The 21,437-nt window shown below is 42.6% G+C and overlaps 1 protein-coding gene across 3 annotated transcripts in view; it reads left to right on the forward strand.

Moving 5' to 3' along the window:
* Nucleotides 1-21,437, forward strand: part of GALK2 (galactokinase 2) — a 175,626-nt gene that overhangs the window by 1,909 nt on the left and 152,280 nt on the right. For 2 of the 3 annotated variants that reach the window (XM_075531289.1, XM_075531290.1), the window contains exon 1: nucleotides 10,922-11,076. The exons of the other annotated variant lie outside the window; for it this stretch is intronic. In XM_075531289.1, coding sequence (XP_075387404.1) covers nucleotides 11,024-11,076 — 53 coding nt within the window. In that variant the 5' untranslated portion in view covers nucleotides 10,922-11,023. Of the gene's footprint in view, nucleotides 1-10,921; nucleotides 11,077-21,437 lie in introns of those variants that run through there. 3 annotated transcript variants of the gene reach the window in all.

A 21,437-nucleotide genomic window follows, 5' to 3' on the forward strand; every position in this document is an offset into this window, starting at 1 on the left:
CCACCTCCTCTCCCATGCCCCCAGGAGCTGTTGCTCCGGTCACTGTCTCTGTAGTATTGCCTATCTTGTATAGATAAACACACATAAAGAACATACAAATAGTCACAATTCTATCAGGGATCCTGACACAGGGCAGATGAATGTCTCTCTGTTAAATAGCGAGAAGGACATGTTATAATCCATCAGTCCAGTCCCCTTTTCTTTCAGGGTTCCATATCCCGGGTCACACTTACCTAACAACACATACACCCCTTTGGTTTTAAGCCTTCGTGTCCAAATGGCACACATACTAAAAGTCCCCATTGCTAATCCTGCAGAAAGGGATGGAGCTGTCTAGGTGCCCCTCCTACCCCCTTTCACCTTTAGGCTAAGTTGACCAGATTTTAACATTGGTAAAGCAGGACACCATTGACTGGGGAGTGGGGTGGGGGTGGGGGTGTTCTTGATTAAAAATCATTAAAAACATTAAAAATCTTGATTAAGAATTCTGAAAACTGATCAGCAATGTGAACTTTGATAAGCAGTTCTCGGTAATCAGTTCTCAACAATTATTTGTTGTTATTAAAGTTTAACATTATAAAATTAACAAAAATAATATAAAACTCATATCCTGGCAAAATGGCCACATGGCAGCCGAAAACCATATATTCCCTTCCCGTTCTCCCGCCGTTCCCTAGTTTGTCATGCATTCTTTCCAAAAATCGGCACTCTTTTAAAACACCACGGGATGCAGAGCAAATTGTTAAAAATCAGGACTGTCCGCCAAAAGTGGGACGTCTGGTCACCTCACTGTGGTTCTCTTGTGCATAAGCCCCAACCAGTTCAGATGGGATGCCAAGTGCTGCCCCACCCCCTGGAGTCAAAAGTCTACGATCAGGATTCCTCGGGGACTTTAAATATAGGTATATGTGTTTATATATTTATACAAATGCAAATGCAACAAGGAAGCAGATGGACTTGGGCCTCTACTTTAAGCTTACCTGAGTACCAAAGTGGTTTGTTCCAATAATGTGGCCTTTTATGATATCACCCTCCTGACGCAGTCAATGAAGACAAAATGCTGAATGAAGCAAATGTGGTGAAGAAAGCTGATGGTGCCCTGGTATTAAAAGATATAGTGTCTGAGGCTTTAAAGGCTTGTAGTCAAACAAGCAGCCATTTAGGGATGCAACAAAGCCCACAAGGAAGAAGCACTTAAACCTGTGTGATCATGAGGTATAGACGGGAAAAGGTATCAAGTTCGAAGCCAGCAAATCAATGTGAAGGGTTGGGGATGTAGTGGAGATCCCAACCCACCCCTCCCCTCCCCTTGCAACTTAATTGGACAGTCCCTTTCAGAAAAGCCACGCCACACAGACAGATGATAAATCCAGGGTGCTGCATAGCACTGATTAAGCACTTGGACTTGTTCACTACTGTCCTGGACTTGATCACTATTGTCCTGGCTGAGGCAGCAAAAAGCTTTCTTTTTTTAAAAAAAACGGTATCTCTCACTTCTTCTTTTTTTACATTTTATTAGGGACTCACACAACTCTTATCTCAATCCATACATATACATACATCAATTGTATAAAGCACATCCATACATTCCCCGCCCCAATCATTCTCAAAACATTCGCTCTCCACTTAAGCCCTTTGCATCAGGTCCTCTTTTTTTCCCCTCCCTCCCCGCTCCCTCCTCCCTCATGTGCCCTTGGTAATTTATACATCGTTATTTTGTCATATCTTGCCCTATCCGGAGTCTCCCTCCCCCCCTTCTCTGCCGTCCCTCTCCCAGTGAGGAGTTCACACGTGGATCCTTGTAATCAGTTCCCCCTTTCCAACCCACTCACCCTCCACTCTCCCAGCATCGCCCCTCACACCCCTGGTCCTGAAGGTATCATCCACCGTGGATTCCCTGTGCCTCCAGCCCCCATATGCACCAGTGTACAACCAAAAGAAGCTTTCTACTCTCATAGAGTTACAGTCTCAGAAACCCAGGAGAACAATTCTACCAATACCCTATCTGGTCACTCTGAGTCTGAATTGACTCGGTGGCAGTGAGATTTTTTAGTTTATCGCTCTTAGAAATTTGGATAGCAAATCACATTGTTACTTGTAACTTAATTTTTCAAAAGAGAAAATGGAATCCTAAGGTAGTTAAAAGGGTTATTTGCTTAGAATAATCAGAAATACTTAATTTCGCTTTTTACTTAAAATAGCAATATTGAAATTGATTACCTATTAGCCAAGTTCACATGAATTATATTTTAATACTGTATGTTAATTTGTGTTGATCAAATTTGTTTGCATATTTTGTTGCTGTGTAATGTAATTTTTTATTCCTTGATGAGAAAAGAATGATTTAGGTGAAGTGTTAACTAGGAGCAGTTAAGAAGACAGCAGCTAAATTTTGAGCATAATCTCCTTGGCAATCCCCAAATTAATTAATCCCAGTCTGAAGGTTGGTAAAAAACAGTTGAAAATGTCATCCTATGCTAAGCATACTGCTTGAGTACACACATGATAATTAGTGCTTGTTGAGGAAATATATTAATTAATCTGTGCCCAGGAATTCCCTTATTTCCATCTTTACCCATCAAAATCTCTTTCTGTCCTTGAATCTGCCGCCTCATTCACACAGCCTATCCTGAATACTTTGTTCGATTATGATATTTTTCTTGACATCCACTGGTACATTATTTAACAAATATTTTAACATAGTGTGTTGGTATTACATGGGACCCTTGTTGGAAGTGAATTCTCGTTTTTTTAATACTTAAAACTACCTTTATTCAAGTATAACTTAATGGCTGTCTTGAAGTACATGACACTATACTGAAAGTGTACAGTCTGATATGTTTTTATATATATCAATCTGGGAACCCATCACCACAACCAAGAAATAAGCATGCTCACCATCAGCAGAAGACCGTTCATTGCTTTTTGAAGATCCCTCATTTGCTTCTTACCCCTTCTTCTTTTCTTCCAAAAGTAACTCACTGCCATCAAATCCATGATGACTCACAGTGACCCTATGGGACACAGGGTAGAGCTGCCCCTTTGAGTTGCCAAGATTGTTACCTCTTGAAGGGGGTAGAGAGTTGTCTTTCTCCAGCAGCTGGTGGATTCAAACCGCAGACCTTGCAGCCAGCAGCCCGATGCAGAGCCACCACAGCACCAGGCCTTCTACCCCTGCTGTCACATGTCTTGTCCTGTAGATGAGCTTATATTTTCTGGAATTTTGTCTGAGTGGAATCATTTATGTAAAAGCCAATTCCGCCCTGATTTCTTTTACTCAGGACAGTTACTTTTTGAATCAGCCCTGCCGTTGCATGTTTCTTTAGTTATTTTTATTGATGAATATCCCGTCGTATGTACGTACCATAGTTTATCCAGTCTCTGATTGATGAGTATCTGGATTTGCTTTTTTCATGAAAAAATTTCATTATCTTTCTTCTTCTTTAACTTTTTAGTGTTAATTGGGTGAAGTTTATGGAGCAGAGCATCAGTTTTGTGATCAACAGTTCATGGACGTTTTATGACAGCTCATTGGCTAGTACAAATAAATAGACTGCAAACATTTGTGTGGACACAAGATATCGTTTTTCTTGGGGAATATGGTAGGCAGATAGTGGGGTGATCTCTGCTGCACCCCCCCATTATCCACACCTTGGATAATGACTTTTCCCCCCTTGAGTGTGAATGATTCTTGTGATTTGCTTCTAACTAATGCAATGTTGCAAATATAATGGACATAATTATGTGTTTATGATCATATTACACAAGATTGTAAAGTAATCCTGCTAGGAAAGGCTATCTCTCTAGCTGCCTTTGTGGAAGCACGTGACCATGTTGAGAGTGGCAATGTCACAAACAGCCGAGGCTGGTTGCTCTCAATTCGTGTCTGCTATTTTACCCTCCTCGTTTCTAATATCCACTGCGATGGGCACACAGAAACTCACAGACAAAGTTCATGATTAAAGGGTTTATTACGGAAGTCACCAAGATGTCGTGCCAGTGAGAAATGCTCAGGGTAGTTATTTACCAGAACAGGTTACAAAGTGACAGAGTGATGCCAAAGGGGCATTCAGCCCCAAGGCTCAAGTTTCAAGGGTCAGCAAACCCAACTCCTTAGAGTAAGTGCCCAGAGGTACCCAGATCCAGTAAGCCTCAGCCCAAAGGCACTCCGTTTCACTTCTGTGGGTCAGCAAGCCCACCGTCCCAGTTATGTGCCCAAAGGGATCCTACTACAAACCAGCCTCCTGCGCAAATGCTCTTAAGTTGCTCCATGGGTTGGGATCTTCCATGGCTCCTAGTTCTGCTGCTGCTCCTGTGATGGTCTAGTTGTCATCTGGACCCAGGAGGTTCACTGCACAGGGATCTTGGGTCCAGAGGACCCACTCCACTCGTGGCTCTTGCTGGTAGTGCAGTCCCTCCTCCTCATTCCCAGAGGGCTCATTATATACACAGTAGAATGCCACTTCAGGGTTTGTGTTTGAAGTTACAGCTGAATCCTTTCAGTCTCTCCCCCATCTTCTTACTAGACCCATTCAGGGAAAGGTCGTTTGGTGGAAGTTAGAGACTTTGGCTGGAAGAGCCATATTAAATAATTCACTGCCCCTGTAGTGCTGCTCAGCTGACAGCAAGGGACTGAAGTCCTCAGCCCTACAACTCACAAGGAAGTGAATGCTGCTAATATCCAGGTGATCTTGGAAAGAGACCTCTCTCCCAGTCAAGCCTCAGATAAGACTTTGTGAGACCCCGAAACAGAGGGCCCAGCTAAATCCTGATTGCTAACTTGACTCTTGAACCAGAGAAAGATGAGGTAGTAAATGCATATTATTTTATGCTGCTAAATTTGTGGTAATGTTATTATATAATAATAATATAATGTGAGTACAAGTAAATACCCACTAATTTAATGATATGGTCACGTGGTAGGCATATCATTAACTTTTAAAAATTGCTTTACTAAGTGGTTTTGACCATTTTGCATTCCCACCAACAATGGATGAGAATTCTATTTGTTCCACATCCTTAACAACTTTTGGTCAGTTTTTAAAAATGTAGTCACTTTAGTGGTAGTGTGGCATACTGGTTTCATCTTGGGCTGCAAATCACAAGGTCAGAAGTTTGAAACCATCAGATGCTCTGCAAGAGAAAGATGAGCTTTCTACTCCCACAGAGAGTTAGTTAGTCTTGGAAAACCCCAGGGGCAGTTCCGCTTTGTCCTATAAGTCGGTATGAATCAGTATTGACTGGCTGGTAGTGAGGGTTTATTTTTCCTTTTGGAGTGGGAGTGTAGTGGTATATCATTGTAACTTTAATTTGTATGATTAATGCTGAGTATCTTTCATGTGCTTATTTGTCATTCATATATTAAATGGTATTTCTGTAGTAAAGCAGATCTTCATTTCTTTTGCCAATTTGTGTATACTGTCAGAGTTCTTTACATATTCTATATATAAATCTTTTTATCAGATATATTATCTGGAAATTATTTTCCCCAGTGTGTGACTTGCTTACTTTTCATGTAACGCAGTGGTTCTTAACCTTCCTAATCCCGTGACCCTTTAATGCAATTCATCCTGTTGTGGTGACCCCCAACCATAAAATTATTTTCGTTGCTACTTCATAACTGTAATTTTGCTACTCTTATGAATTGGGCGACCCCTGTGAAAGGGTCGTTCAACCCCCCCCCCCAGTGTGTTCCCAACCCACAGGTTGAGAACTGCTGCCCTAGAGGCTCCTAGCTCCTCCATAATACTGTGCCGTCAAGTCGGTTCTGACCCGTAGTGACCCCGTGCACAATATGGTGAAAGACTACATGGTCCTGCACCGTCTTTACTATTGTCCCTGTGCGTGAGCCCAGTGTTGCAGCCACAGTGTCCGTCCAGCTTGTTGAGAAACTTCCTATTTTTCGCCTACCCTCCATTTACCAAGCACGCTGTCCTCCTCCAGGGACTGGTCTCTCCTGACCACATGTCCAAAGTACAGAAGATGACGTCTTGACTGGACCACTTCCAAGACCGATTGGTTTATATTTTTAGCATGCCACGGTAATTTCAATGTTCTTCTCCAGCACCACAATTCAAATTCATCAATTATTCTTCAGTCTTCGATATTCAATTTCCAATTTCACATGCATATGAGGCAATGGAAAATGCCGTGGCTTGGGTCAGGCACATCTTAGTCTTTAAAGTAGCACCCATGATTTTCAATGCTCTAGTCTTAGATTCCATATAAGGGAGACCATAAAATATCTGTCCTTTTATGTTTGACTTTATAATGCTTTCAAGGTTCATCCATGTCATACTATCTGTTACAACTTAGTTTTTCTTTATGGCTGAATAATATCCCTTGATTATGAGTTGGCATCAAAGTTTGTAAGGGAATGGAATTAAAAGATAATGGAATTACCCCGCATAAGTGTGTGTGTGTCTAGTCTATACAAATCACACACATGTACATACAAACATAAAGGAGCACTTGTGGTGTGGTGAGTTAGGAATTGGGTGACTGACTGAAAGGTTGGTGGTTCAAATCCACCAGTCACTCTGTGAGAGCAAGATGATACTGTCTGATCCCCTAAACATGTATAGTCTTGAAAATCCTATATAGAGTTGCTGTGCATCAGAACTGACTCGATGGCAGTGGGCGATATGTGTGTGTATATAATATGTTTCGTCGTTTCATTCATGTGTAAGTGGACATTTGGGTTCGACCTTTCAGCTATTGTGAACAGTGCTTCAGTGAACACTGGTCTACATGTCTGTTCGAGTTCCTGCTTTCATGTCATTTGGGTATATACCTAAGAGTGAACAAAGTTGATCATATGGCAGTTCTACACTGAATGTTTTCACAGTGACGGTACCTTTTTATATTTCACCAGCAATGGGTGAGCAGCCCATCTTTCTTCGGCACAGCAGCTGGTGGGTTTGAACTGCTAGCCTTGCAGTTAAGAGCCCAATCCATAACCCACTGTGCTAACAGGGCTTCTATCTTAAATGAAAGTAAGGCTGAATAAGAGCTGTATGCCTACAAATTATTACAGAGTTAAGAACTGACCTGGTGTGTAGCCCTGGGGACGGCCTGAGTTTGTTAGAGCCCTGCTGACGGCAGCTTTCTGCTGGAGTGACTGCCATAAAGTAGTTCAGATGCAGGGAATACACCGTTTTTCCATTATAATTGCCTTTGATTATGGTCTCTTTATGCATCTTCTTTTTGTCTTTGGGGCTTGGAAATATAACATGTAAATATATAGATATAATAACACATGAAAATACACAAACCATAAAAATGGACATCAACGATGAAGAATTGGATGGCACCGGATTTTGTCAGCTGTGGTTATAACTCCTCTTGTGGAAGGTTCTGGATCACCTCCTGGGGCACGAGGATTGTGTTGTCAGTCAGAAATTTAGAGTTTTCTGTATGGCCCTTTTGCTTTTTCTCTTCAGATTTCCCAGTCACATCTCACTGCTTTCTGAGCCTGCCTGTGTGTGGACTTTAGCCAAGCAGTCAGCATGTGGGTCCATGTGTTCAAGTGACTGAAGTCCTTGATTTCAGGGAAGTGTTTTGAAATGATAAGCTATACAATCCAACATCTGTGAGTAAGTATCCCAGAATAACATCAGCAAAGTAGGCTGCAGCGTTGTGTGTGGCATATTTGAATGATAAGATGGAAACAAGAGAAATGTTGCTTTGAGTGCAGTTCATGGTAACTTGAATAGGTCTTTGTAAGACAGAGACTACTTGTGCTGGGTTAATATATATAATTGAAATTAATCTCACTAGTTTCTTTTTATGCTTAAATTTATTTTTGTATTAAAAATATATACAACACATATTTTTCCAATTCACAACACATATTTTTCCAATTCAACAGCTTTTGGTGTACAATTTACAACATCAGTCATGTTTTTTTGTTCTTTTTAAGGTGGTTTCTAACAAGTTAAAAAGGACATATTTGGTTTACATTATAGAATCTGGTTCAGTAGTGTGTGTTCAAGATTTTGCATTTCTATTAAATGCCCCTGTGATGTGGTTACTGTTTTCCTGGACAGACAAGAAAGCACAGGTTATGACATTAGTGGTGTGGGTAGTCACTGTGCACAGACAAGAAGAAGATGCTTAACAGGAAATGATTTCCCAACCCAGACCTAAATGTACCGAAGAGTTACCTTGGTCTGTATGACTTGAACGTTTTTGTCTCTTTTTCTACTTTGGATCCAGTTTTTGTTTTTTGTCATTTGTATGTGTGCGTGTGTGTGCTAAAAATTTATCTGAATAGAGATGAATATCTCTTGAGTAGAAACAATTTCAAGTATTTAAGTAGATTTATTTTTGTCTATCATGAAATACCATCTGTTAGTGTATAATTTAGACTCTAAGCCTTGTTGTAAGTATGCCTGAATGCAAAATTTAAAAAAATTAATCAAAAGTTCAGTGTGTATAATAATAAAAACACTATAAAATTGAAGCATTTTTGTTGTCAGCTCTAGTAACAGCCAATTAAATGAATTCTTAAAGTTATTTTTGTAGCCCATATGATTGTTAAGGAAATGATATATAAAATGCAAGGGGCCTCATGTAAGGAGAAGTAGTTTATTTTTAAATTTTGGTGCCTATTTGGGGTTTTCTTGTAGTTTGAGGGAGCCTTTGGGTGGTATAAATGGTTACTATGCGCTGCTAACTGAACGCTGGAGGTTCAAGTCCCTCTTGAGGTACTTTTGGAGAAAGGACTGGCAATCCGCCTCCCAAACAATCAGACATTGAGACCCCATGCCATACAGCTCTCTCTGACACACATGAGCTTTCCAGGTGTTAGAGTCTACTCCAGAGTAACTGATTGTTTTCAGTAGCTTGAAAACTGGTTATCTTAAGAACAATGTTTACGAAAATTATATACATTTTAATTCAGGAATAAGAGTGACTAATTATTTTAATAATTTGTTTTTAAACAAAATTCATTGGGGTCTCCTTAAACATGACACATTCAGGGATAATCTAGAGCAGCAGTTCTTAACTTGTGAGTTGCGACCCCTGTGGGGCGGGGTTGAATGACCCTTTCGCAGGGGTCATGCGATTCATGACAGTAGCAAAATTATAGTGATGAAGTAGCAATGAGAATAATGTTATGGTTGGGGGTCCCCACCACATGAGGAACTGCATGAAAGGGTCAGGTCATCAGGAAGGTTGAGGACCACGGCTCTAGACTGTGCGCTATGAGTTCAGAAACCTGGGTCTTGATTCTAGCCTGCTAGTCTCTTATTCATTTGGGGCAATCGTATTAAAAACGGGAGCTTACTAGTTGATGTATAAGTTTTATAAGTTGATCTCTAGTTTTACAGTGCTATAAGTCTGTAGACATCAGTTTTGTTGAGACTGCAATAGAACTTTTTTTTTTAAGATCCAAAGTAAGGACTTTCTGTTGGGATTCATTTCAGAAGTTCAATGTTTGGTCACCACATACATATGCAACAGGAAAGGTGAATTTTTTAAAACATTAGATAAAAATTGGTATTTTACAGACAATATTTGAGAAACAAGTTATCTTTTCAATGACTAAAATAGAAGGATATATTAATAAAAGAATTTGAAAAAAATCCCTTTTTTTATAATAACTGATAATCCTAAAAACATTACTATCTTTCTTCTCACCTAGGCACCATCTTCATTCAAGCCTATTTACAGAAAGTAAACCACAATGAACTTCATACTGCGACTTAGTGGGGTGCAAAAGAAAGAAGATTTAATCTTTTCCTTGGAAAATAATGGGTTAGAGAACCCAATTAGAACAAGGCGAATATCAGTGAGAAAGCAGCCCTGAGACCAGAGTCACGTCCTTTTCCTGATGTACCAACTGTAGTCAGAAGCCAAGAGGGTGTCACGTGGCTTTTGATTGTCATTTGACATTTTAGAGCCCCCACCCTTGGTCCCCACGTACTTACACCTGTAGAAATTCTGGACTGGTAACGTTTGGGTTCGCTGGGGACGTTAGGATAGGTATGTTGCAGGCTGGCTTCACTTGGGTTTCATCTCAGCATTCTGAGGTACCAAGGATAAGTTTTGCCTTTTGCCACCTATTAGCAGGGAGGTCCTAGCTAGGTCACTGTACTGTTGAGTTGTTCATTCCGATCGCCTTATCTATTTATTAAGAGGCTATCTCCCAGGCACTGTGCTAGGTGCTGCGGACACATAACTGCTAGTTTCGGGGACCGTACCTTCTAACGGCGTGTTGGTGGAGGTGGTAAGCCAGGTGATAAACACACAAGAAAATAAATATGCAGAGTAATTAGGAAAAACAGAATCATGGAAGAGAACAATATGGTAGAGTGGAAGACAGATATAGGCACCTGGGATTTCTCGACGTCACTGAAACATGAAGGGGTGGAATTGAACGTTGCAGAATGAAAAGCGTATTATTTCTTCTTTTGCCCACTGAACGCTACCATCTGGCAATCAAGTGCAGCATGACGTTTACGGAAATAATGAATAATCAGGAATATTTTAGGGTTGTTTGGGGAGTAGCTATTAGTAATAAAAGTAAAAGTAAACAAGAAACAAAGAGAGCGGTGTTTCCTCTGTGGCACTATGTGAATATGGAGGGATAAAACCCAAACCCACTGCGTAACCCCAATACCACCAGAGCTCCTCGTGGGAAAAGGTAGCTTGAAATAGACCCGACGACAAAGGTGTGTGACCCAAAGGGGCCGGGTCAAAGGGCTATTGAGACTTGCCCACAGGGTGCAGAAAGAAAAGGTCCTTAGCTTGGCCTGTGCTCAGGGCAGGGAGTCCTGGGACGCGGAGAACCCAGCGTGGCCGCGCTGCACACAGCTGTCCTGGAGCGCTGCAGGCGGCCGGGGCCGAGCCCGGGGGAGGAGCGGGAGGCGGGGCGCCTGCAAGCGGCGGCATTTCCGCAGAGCGCGTCCTGCTGGCTCCCGGAAGAAAGCTGCTCGGACAGTCCACGTCTCGTGATTGATTCGGGAGCCTTACTTCTCCAGCCGAAGGTGCAAAAGAAAGGAGGATCTGGCGACATATGGCTGCCGAAGGCCCCGCCACGCGCCAGGTCCAGGTGGCAGCACACCTCAGGTGGGGGAGAGGCGGCGGCCGTGTGGTTCAGCACGGACAGGGTCCCGGGCTTTCGGGTGCTTTGGGAGCTCACCTCCCTGGGATTTTATAAGTCCGCCGACTGGACTTGCAAGGCCATGCAGCACACGCTTTCTGTTTTGCTGCATCCGCACAAACGATTGTTTGTCTTGCCGACGGCAGCACTCGGTTTTAGCAGGAACGTCCAGGTCGGTCTGGAACTGGCATGCTCTGACAGCTGTCGAGTTTGACCCATCGCGACCCAATAGAAGGACCGGTCTCGTAGGGGTTCCAGGGCTGCAGTCCTTTCTGTCTTCTGCAGAGTGGCTGGTGGGCGCCACCGTGGACCTTGGCTTCGCAGCTGAGCTCCTACCCACCGCTCCCCTGAGTGTCCTTTGAGAATACCTCGCTCACCGCCGTGGAGTCCGTTGGACAGTGTGCAACCTAGCCCCTTGGAGTTTCCCAGAGTTCAAAGCTTTATTGGAACAGACAGCCTCATCTTTCTCCTGAGAAGCGACTGCTGACCTTGAGTTAGAAGCTCAGTGACTAACCCAATGAGCCATCAGCACTGTGCTTTTGAAAGTCCGCCCCCCTTTTAAAATGCAGGAGCCCCCGGTGCCATTATTAGTTAAGTCTTGGACGATTTGGGATTTCTAAAATCTGTGGACCCCTGGTGGCACGGTGATTAAACGGTCAACTGAGAACCCAAAGGTGGACAGTTCAAAACCCGACAGGTCGGCTGGTCAGCGGGCGGGGTAGGGGGGGCGGGGATAGATAGGGCAGTCATAAAGATAACACAGCCCAGGAAACCTGTGGGCATAGTTGCAGTCTGTTCTACAGCGTCTCTGTGGGTCAGAATCGACTGCACCACAATAGAAAGTAAATAATATGTTTACTTTTTGCAGATCTATTCAGATTTTATATTTCTGCTCAGATGTTTTTCAATTTCATTTATATTGTCTAACTTTCTGGCATATAACCATTAATAGTGTTACTTTAGTATTTTTAATAGTATTACTTTATATGAGTTTGTTTAAATTCTTTAGTAATCCTCTTTCATTTCTAATTGTAGTGATTTGTGGCTGCTCTTTTTGTTTTGGTCAGACAGTAAAAATGCATTCCCATTGAAGCCAAGCTGTACATCTTTATGGAAATTTAGAAAACACACTGTAATTAAAAAATAATAAATCATTTCATTGGAGGCTCTTACAACAATGCATACCTGGTCAAATCTTTATGAGTAAACATCCAGTGAAGAGAAAATGACTGTCTCCTCTACCTGATAGAGCCCTCCCCGGTGGCATAGTGGTTACCCGTTGGGCTGCTAATTTCAAGGTCAGAAGTTCGAAACCAACAGCTGCTCCCTAGGAGAAAGACAAAGGTTTCTATTCCCATAGAGAATTACAGTCTTGGAAACCCACAGGGGTAGGTCTACCTTGTCCTACTGGGTTGGGGTGATTTGGCATCATAGTTTATTTTTGGTAGTCAACCTGATACACAGAGCACTCAGGGACCTCACTGAGTGTGTGGGGAGAGATAGGAGGAGTGGTCCTGGAAGTCCATGGCGTGGGCAAGGGTGCGGGTCCGGGTGAGCACAGACAGGGGCACTGAGTCACTGTGCATTTACAAGAGCAGCTGCTCAGAGTCGGCTGTTCATCGTGGAATGGGAAGGGTGGTCTTTACACTGAATCAGTGAGGGCTGGACAAGGTGAGGGCCACATGAGGCTGTAGGACCGACACTTGGGTGAAGATGAGGGTCCAGACCATGCCACAAAGAGTCAGGGCTGCTGGGCTGTGTCCCCCATGACCCCGGGGACAAAGCCAACTGCCAGCCCACTCAGGCCACGCCCAGGTGGCGTTCAGTGGCAGGAAGCTCTTGGCCAGGGTGATCTAATCATTCAGGGAGTGGGCGTGGGGTCAGCCACCACCAGGCTGTCCCCCCATAGCTCTGTAAATTTTGGTTCTTTATTTTCTTAAAAATATTTCACTTGTTTCCTTTTATAGCCGCCAGGCTTTTTGCATTTTAAAGGTGATTGTAGGGTGGTCCTTTTGTCTAAGAACAGGCTGCCCTCCTGAAAGTGGTCTGATTTCATTAAAAGACAATTTAAGAAACTCATTCTGACTCTGCTGTCGGCACTTCAAGTTTTGGGGTATGCAGTGTTTATGAAAGCTTATTAGCATGAGTTCAAGTTTGGCAGAATTTGAATTTTTCCTCTGGCAGCCTAGGGGGTGCTATTGGGTAAGCCTGAGAGTGCTATTGGAATCGACTCGATGGCCGTGGGGTGGGATACTATACAGGCAGAAACAGCATTCATCCCCTTAGAGGCTAGCAGAGTATCCAACAGAAAACTGGCAGTTACCATATCCTTCCTCTTCCCTTCATTTAATCGGCTACGTGCTCCGGTTGCTTTGACTTCCATGCATCCTGATCTTCATTTCAGCCCCTCTTTCTCTCCACCACTAATGTATCGTTAGCGTTGTATGCCAGGTGTGCTGCAGTAGCTGGAGATTAGAATTCTTTGTTTCTCTTCTGGGTTCCTACTACCCGCACGTCACACTTTTCTTGGTGACCTTTTTCAGTGGATATCGTTCCATCCTTAAGCATCTGTTCACATCCAAGTGTTAGAGGCCAGGGTCCTTGACATGAAATATAAAATTCTTTAAGATCTGGGACTTGTCTGCCTCCCAGACTCCTCACACCCTTTTCTGATCTAGTTAAAAGTAATTTTCTGAGTGCAACAAACTGAGCCTTTCACTCATTTACCTAGAAAACGTTGATGTGCTCCTTTAAAGTCCAGGTCAACGATGGCGTCGTCAAGGAGTCTTCTCCAAGTCTTGTTTGTTGTTGTTCAGCTGGTTCAGACTCATGTTGAACGCATGTACAACAGAACAGCATGCTGTCTGGTCCCGCGCCAGCTGCAAGACCATTGGTGTGCTTGATTCAGTTGTTGGTCTACTGTGTGCTTTAGTGATTTCCAGCCTTAAAAACCAAAACGACACAAAACAAAATTCATTGCCATCAAGTTGATCCTGACGATCCTATAGGACAGTGTATTTCTGAGACTAAATCTGTGAGACCCAGTCTCACATCCTGTCGGGTTCTGAGGGGGCGGTTGTATATTTGAAGGGAAGAAAGTAAGAGACAAAGTTTTGGGGTGCTCACCTCTGCCATGACTTCAGGAGCCAGGTCCACGCAGAGAGAGAGATTGTATTCTCATCATCATCTTATATACCTTATATTACATAGGGCCATGCAAACCCTTCTAATTATACGTAACCACATACATAATAAAGTGGGCTGTACCCTAACCCTACAGGTCCTGAGTTCATTGGAGGAGTAAGTAACCGAACACAGTGCTGGGGGCAGGTCAGGGAGAGCGACTGTCCCTTGAGCAGGGGGAGCAATCACACAGGTCTGCTCCTGTAGTTATAGCTGCAGGCCAGAAAGCAATCAACCATGTGCATATAGAGGTAACTTTAAGGCAGCACTCTTATGGGAGGATATTGTGGGGATTGATATTAATTATGAGAATGTGATTGGGACTCATCTCTAGCCCACAAGTGTGAAGGCCTCCTGCCACCCAGAATCCTGGCCTTCCAGGCTTCTTAAAATACGAGAATAAAGAATTTGTCCGCATACACCCTCTTCCTGTGCCTCTGTTTCTCACATAAATCTTTACGGGAGTTGAAAGCCTCATCTCTCTCTTGTGGAGTGGCTGGGGATTCAAACTGCTGACTTTGGGGTTAGCAGTCCAACACATCTCCCCGAACTCAAGTGGACAATGTTCTGTTGAAATCCATAGGATTTTCATTGCCTAATTTTCATAAGTACTCTGCTTCAGTCTGGAAATGCTGATAAAAAGAACTTACAATATTTGAAATATTTGTGGCCTAGCTTCCAGCATCATAGCAACAATGCACATCACCACGGTCAGACAAACCGACAGCTGGGGATGGTCTCCAGTGTATTCTCCCCCCATTTCTATTTACTGTGCAACCCACATTTTCCCGAAGGAAAGGCTAACTGACCTTTATTTGTGCTCTACAAGGACTTGATTTGTTTGGCCCAGTCACTTATTACTTTGTATTGTAATTTTCAGTTTAGTTGTCTTTTTCTTCGGCTACATTTTTATATTTGCCAAAACCCAGGCCTATGATTAATCTTTCTAAGCTGAAAAATTAGTGGAGCATAAGGTAATAGTTCTTTTTAAAAAAAACTTTTATATTGCAATCATTTTTAATTTATAGAAAAGTCTAATGATAGTAAAAAAAATATACTCTCCTAGATTCTCCAAATGTTAACATTTTACTATACTACTTTATCATTCTCCTTCTCAATGTTATATAGTTTTTTTTTCCTTTGTCACTAACCCTAAATACGTCAGTGTGTTTTCTATAAACAAATTTAGGTAACCAGAGTACATTGCTCGAAAGCAGAAAATTGATATTAATTCAACCACATTATTTAATCAACAGACCTCAGAAACATTAATATCCTTTGGTCTAATCTAAGAACACACATTGCATTAAGTTGTGTCTCTGACCTTTTTTTTTTAACTGTAGAAAAGTTCCTGAACATTTGTGTTTTGTGACATTAATGTCTTGGAGGAGTGCAGATCAGTTATTTTATAGACAATCCTTCAATTGAGGACAGACCGAAATATTACTGAGTATCTTTAAGGAAAAACCAGGAGGTATTATTAAAAAATCATGGAAACCTTTATTAAACAAAAGTATCAAATGTGGAACGATTATTTCTTGACATCCTCCATCTAGGTCGATATGCTTCTGAGTGTGGTGTTTCCAGGTCCCTAATTCTTTCCACAAGAAGTCTGTACTCTTCAATTTACAACTTGTCAAACTAGCAGTTTGGGAATCTATGTGATACTTAAATCACATTCCTTTTTAATGTTTGAGTTTTTTTTTTAACAAAAAGAAGCCTGAAAGGGTAAGATCAGAGCAATAACGTAGATGAAATAAGACTTTCTAATTTTCAGATAGCCCTTGCTGCCGTTGTAGAAGGAGCAGGTACAATGTCATTATGGGAGAAAAAAAAATCCCTAAGTTAAAATCTCATTGGTCCAGCAGCTCATCTGGGAAGCCACTGTTTGAATGGATCCTTTTGGACAAATACTCTCATGATAACTTGTCTTTAGCCCTCCTCTGATCCTGTGGAGACACGTTTAAACAAGTTTTTGTTTTTTTAAAGAACTCCTGCCTGTGTGCACTGGAGTCTTTGTAGAAATACTCTTTTGACTCCCCCTCCTCTTTAAACTATTTACACCTCTGAAGATCATTTAAAACTGATGATAATGCAAACGATTCTTGTCCAGAGAAAATCCAAATTGTGTCTGGTAGGATGCAGTGTGGCAGTTAGCCAATTCTGTTGGTTTTAATAGCTATGTTTAAGTTCCTTATAGCATTTTTATTTAACTGTGTCATAGGGTTTTTGATTTGTTATATACTGAGCAGCTGTCTTGTAGTCTTATAATTTTTTGTGGTTAATTATATGTAAAAAATTTTCCACATTGTTTTCGTTTTCAACCATTTTCACTTGTACAATTCAATGAGATGAATTGTGTTCATGATGTGCAATTAGTCCAACTATATGTTTAAGCCTCCAACCCCAAAAACCAAATCCAGTGATGTTTTTGTTTCTACATAAACAGCCACAGCAACTATTTTTTCTTTTCTTGCTGTAAATACCATACAGCTTTTGCCAAATCACCTTTTACAGGTGTACAACTTGTTGACAGTAATTACCATGCAATCCCCTACCCTCAGCAATGCAATATTTGCATCACTGCTAACTCTCCCTTTTCCACAGCCTCCCACCTTTGGTAGTCACTAATAAACTTTGTTTTATACACATTGGACTTATCTTGTCTCTTGATATAAGTGAACTAATACAATATTGCCCCTTTGTAATTGACATTGCACTCAGCAGATTGTCTTCCAGTTCCAGCTATTTTGTAGCTTGTGTGGTTATGCACTGGGTTGCGATCTTCAAGGTCTGGTGTTGGAAAGTGTTAGCCACTCTGTGGGAGAGAGCGGAGGTTTTCTCTACCTGTTAACAGTCGCTGTCTCAGAAACTCACCCGGGCATTTCTGCCTTGCCCTGTAGGGTCATGAGTGGGCATCGGCTCGAGGGCAGGGAGTGTGAGAGACTGAGTGATGGAGGCCTAGTTTTGTGTTGGGCTGCTAACCACAATGTCAGAAGTTCCAAACCTCTAGCTGCCCCTCAGGAGGATGATCTGGGAGCCCCACCAGGGCAGTTCTACGTTGGCTGTCCTGTCGGGATGCTAGGAGTTGGAGTTAACTTGATGGCGGTGAGTAAGAAGAGTTCGTTTTCCATACTGGTCCAGTGGGGTCTACTGTATGTAGGCAGCATATTTGTCTATCCAAACATCCATTGAGGCATTTAGGTTGCTTCCGACTTTTGGCTCTTGTGAAGAGTTAGTGCCGCAATGAACATGGGTGTGCAGAAGTCTCTGAGTCTGATTTCAGGTCTTTTGGGTTTCTATCGGTGTCACATGGAAGCGTTTGAAAATCACCCCAGCGTTCTCTACAAAGGCTGTACGGTTTTGCATCCCTACCAGCAGTAGGTAAGGGTTTCGATTGTTCCACGTCCTTACTTACCAAGGCTTGTTGTTTGCTGTTTGCTTGTTTTTGAATATTTTATTGTGCTCTGGGTAACTGCTTTCAGAGCTAATTGGTTTTCCATTCAACGATTTGTGCACATTATTTTTGAATGCATTTTCCCTCCCTCCCTGGGTTTTTCATTTCCGCTTGCCAGTCTTTCCCGCCCTTTCCTGCCTCCGGAGCTTTGTTTTTAGGCAAATGCTGCCCTTTCTGTCTCAGATGGATGATGGTTGAGGAGCTCATTCTTCATGGGTGTCACTTCACAGGCTTGTCTATTGTGTGGCTTAAGGCTCTCTGGGAGTGGGCTCAGTTCCTGTGGTGACGGATGTCTATGGGCCAGAGTCTCAGGGTTCCTACCAGTCTCTGTCAGGTTAGTCAGACTGGCAGTTAAAAAATAAATGATTTTGAAACTAGTTCTACATTTTTTTTCCTACTCCTACTCTGTTCAGGACATTTTTTCTTCTTCTTTTAAACAGTTTTAGTGGCACTTCATCCACATATCACACAATCCAATAGTGCAGGCATATCAAGAAGAGTTGTATAATCATCACCCCAATCAATTTTAGAAGATTAAAAAAAATCATTAAATCGCCTCTAAAATGAGTTGTGTACTCACCGTAAGTTCTAGTGCTCCCTCCCTGCTCCCACATACACTCTTTGCTCCTCTCCCCTCCCTCATCCACCCTCCCTCCCACACGCCACCCTCCCTCCCCTATAAACCCTTGCTTCATTTCTTATATCTGTCTAGCTCCTCCTCCTGTGCTTCACAAACTGGAAAACCCAACAGAAATAATAAAAAAAGAAGCAAAAATAAAGTGATAAGGATAAAATAATAATAATAATACAAAAGTAAAAATATAAACAATGAGAAAGAAAAGACCACCATGAATATTTAAAAGGCCAGGGAAGAAATTTTTGTCATGGATCAAGCAAGAAGTACTGCACCTAGAACAACTTCAGGTTGGGTCAAGAGGGAGGTCAACTGACCAAGTACCAAGTTTGCTCCAGAATAACCGTGATTACAATGAGCTCTATCTGATAGTAAAGCTGTTTGAGACCCTTGTCTGTGTGGCTAGAGGGGAATCTGCCAGTGGCTTAAGCTGACTAGATGCTCTGCACGTTGGTTTTGGGCTCCCACTGGCCTCCATAGCCTTCTACAAATTTGGTATTGCAATTTAGGCTCTGATACTTTTTTCTTTGTTATATTTGAATTTTGTTATTGTCACCTTTGGATCACACAAGTTGGTATGCTTCTTCCATGTGGACTTAGTTGCCTCCTTGCTTAGATGGTGGCTTGTTCATGAGTACAAGCCTTTAAGACCCCAGACACTCTTCCAGTTGATAGGCGGGCACCATCTGCTTTCTTCACCACCCTTTGCTGTAGCACCCTTATCTTCAGCGATCATTTCATGAAGGTGAATATCAAGCAGGGCCATGTGATCAGAACTAACTGTTCTTGGATTGGGGCTAGAGTTCAGTGTGGGCCCAGAATCCATCTGCTTGTCCTTGGGATATGCATGATTCAGGTTTACTTTGGCGATTGTATTCGGCAAATTCAAAACCCCATAAGACCAACTACCTCCACAACAGCAACAAACCAACCAGCAAACAACAAAAGGCAAACAAACTAACAAAACCAAGCAAACTAAAGGCAGGAAAACAAAACCCCATAGAAACAGAAAAGCTAAACATTGTCAATCCTCCCCCTGGGGAATAAGGCACTTGTAACATGATCAGTTTTTCCAAGGACACACCATTCTGGACACTGTAGGAATGAGGTGATGAGTCTATACCAGTATAGTTCTACCGTGAGCCACAACTTGTGAGCTGTTGCCCCACACAGTTCACTCTCTGATTCGGTTGAGCTCAGCTTACCTTAAGCATGGGGATTGGTGCCAGGGGGAAACTTCCGGGATCAATTCATCCAAGTTCAAATCCTTGCCCAATAGTTCCAAACCTGTCATGTTGCTGCCAGGGAAGCAGCGAGGTACTACATATATGGTGATTCTGGATTACTTTCCATTAGGCACCCACCATGCTGGGGGTTACCCCCAAAGTACAGTGACTGCCACTTTCACAGCTCCAGGATGGCCACTCTGCTTCCTCTCCCATCAGTGTACCCCAGTCCTTAATCTAAGGGTGCAGGCAACTTCGAGGCAGGGCTCAGTTAATGCAGCCAGACCTCTATGCTAAGTCCTCCTGGTGCAGCCCCTGGATTATGGGTGTTGCTGGCAAGGTCAGCATCCAGGGTCATTCTGGTGCTTAGTCCACTGAGGGTTGGGTAGAAATGGTATTCATAGTGTCTACCCAGGAACATAAAACTGGTCCATTGCCCCCTAGGTTTCCTACAATCATTGTTTAGCATCTCTTCCTGATATGGGATTACTTCTCCCCATTCACCCACCATCCTCACCAACACAACGATCAGTGTCTCCTCTGAAATGTAGACGTCCCCCTCCCCTGGTCTTGGCTTGATTTTCCATCAAGGTTCTCCTTCCATTCCTGTGGAGGGCCCACTGATTTGTCCCAGCCTTGCCTGGATGTTGTACAACCTCAAGTAAATGTCTTCTCCCATGTCCCCCCTCTTGAAGGAGTGACCCCAGACAATGTGAGGTCTCCTCCTTCATGATGGCTCTTATGAGGCATGTGAAAGGGAGCTGATGTATGGTTCATGGCCAGTAGGTAGCCCTCTCCCCTTTTGTTCAGGAACTGGTCCCTAAGATTTGTTTATTTGATGTTTCTCTTTGTAGTAGTGACTCATACAATACTTGTCCTTTTGTGATTGGCTTACTTCACTCAGCATAATGGTTTCCAGGTCCTTGCATGTCATGCAGCGCTTCATGCTGCCATCACTGTTTTTAGGGATGCATAGTATGCCATTGTGTGTACGCCCTATACTTTTCTTTATCCATTCTTCCACTGTTGGGCAATTGGGCTGCTTCCAGTTTCTTGGTTTTGTGAACTGTGCTGCTACAAACATTGGAGAGCACACATCCACTTGTGTTGTGTCTCTTATTTCTTTAGGGTCTATGCCTAATAGTGGTATTGCTGGATTCTATGGGATTTCAATTCCCAGTTGCTTTAAGTATCGCCATATCATTTCCCATGGTGATTGTATGTATTTACAAGCCCACCAACAGTGCAAACGAGTTCCATTCTCTCCACAACCACACCAGCATTGGTTGTTTTCTTTTTTAATGTGGGCTAGCATTGCGGGTGTAAAATCATATCTCATCGTGGTTTTAATGTGCATTTCCCTGATGGCTAGTGATTGTGAGCATTTTTTCACGTGTTTGTTAGTGTTCAGGACTTTCTACTGTGATTCTGATCAGAGCAATTGGTAACCACCTGATTCTGCTAATCTCAGGCTAGTGGAGTCTGAGGTTCATTCGTTCTTGGGAGCAGTTGTTTATTTGCGTGTCTGATTTTCTTCACTCTTCTTTGCTCTGGACGGGAAGTGGCCAATAGTTGTACCTTAGATGGCTGCTTGCAAGCCTTTAAGACCCCAGTTTCTGCTCCCCAAATAGAATATCGAATATTGTCTTTATGGACGATGTCAGTTGACCTAGATGTCTCCTGAGACTATGTCCTATTTTCTGAAACCCAATAACTCAGTCTCTCAAAGTATTTGGTTACAGATAAGAAGTTTACATAACTTTGCCACCTGTCTGTCCTATGCCAGGAGACCCTTAGTGCCATGGGTTGTGTTGGGTTAATAACCAG

The sequence above is a fragment of the Tenrec ecaudatus genome, chromosome 14 (assembly GCF_050624435.1).
Source record: "Tenrec ecaudatus isolate mTenEca1 chromosome 14, mTenEca1.hap1, whole genome shotgun sequence".
Taxonomy (NCBI): Eukaryota; Metazoa; Chordata; class Mammalia; order Afrosoricida; family Tenrecidae; genus Tenrec; species Tenrec ecaudatus.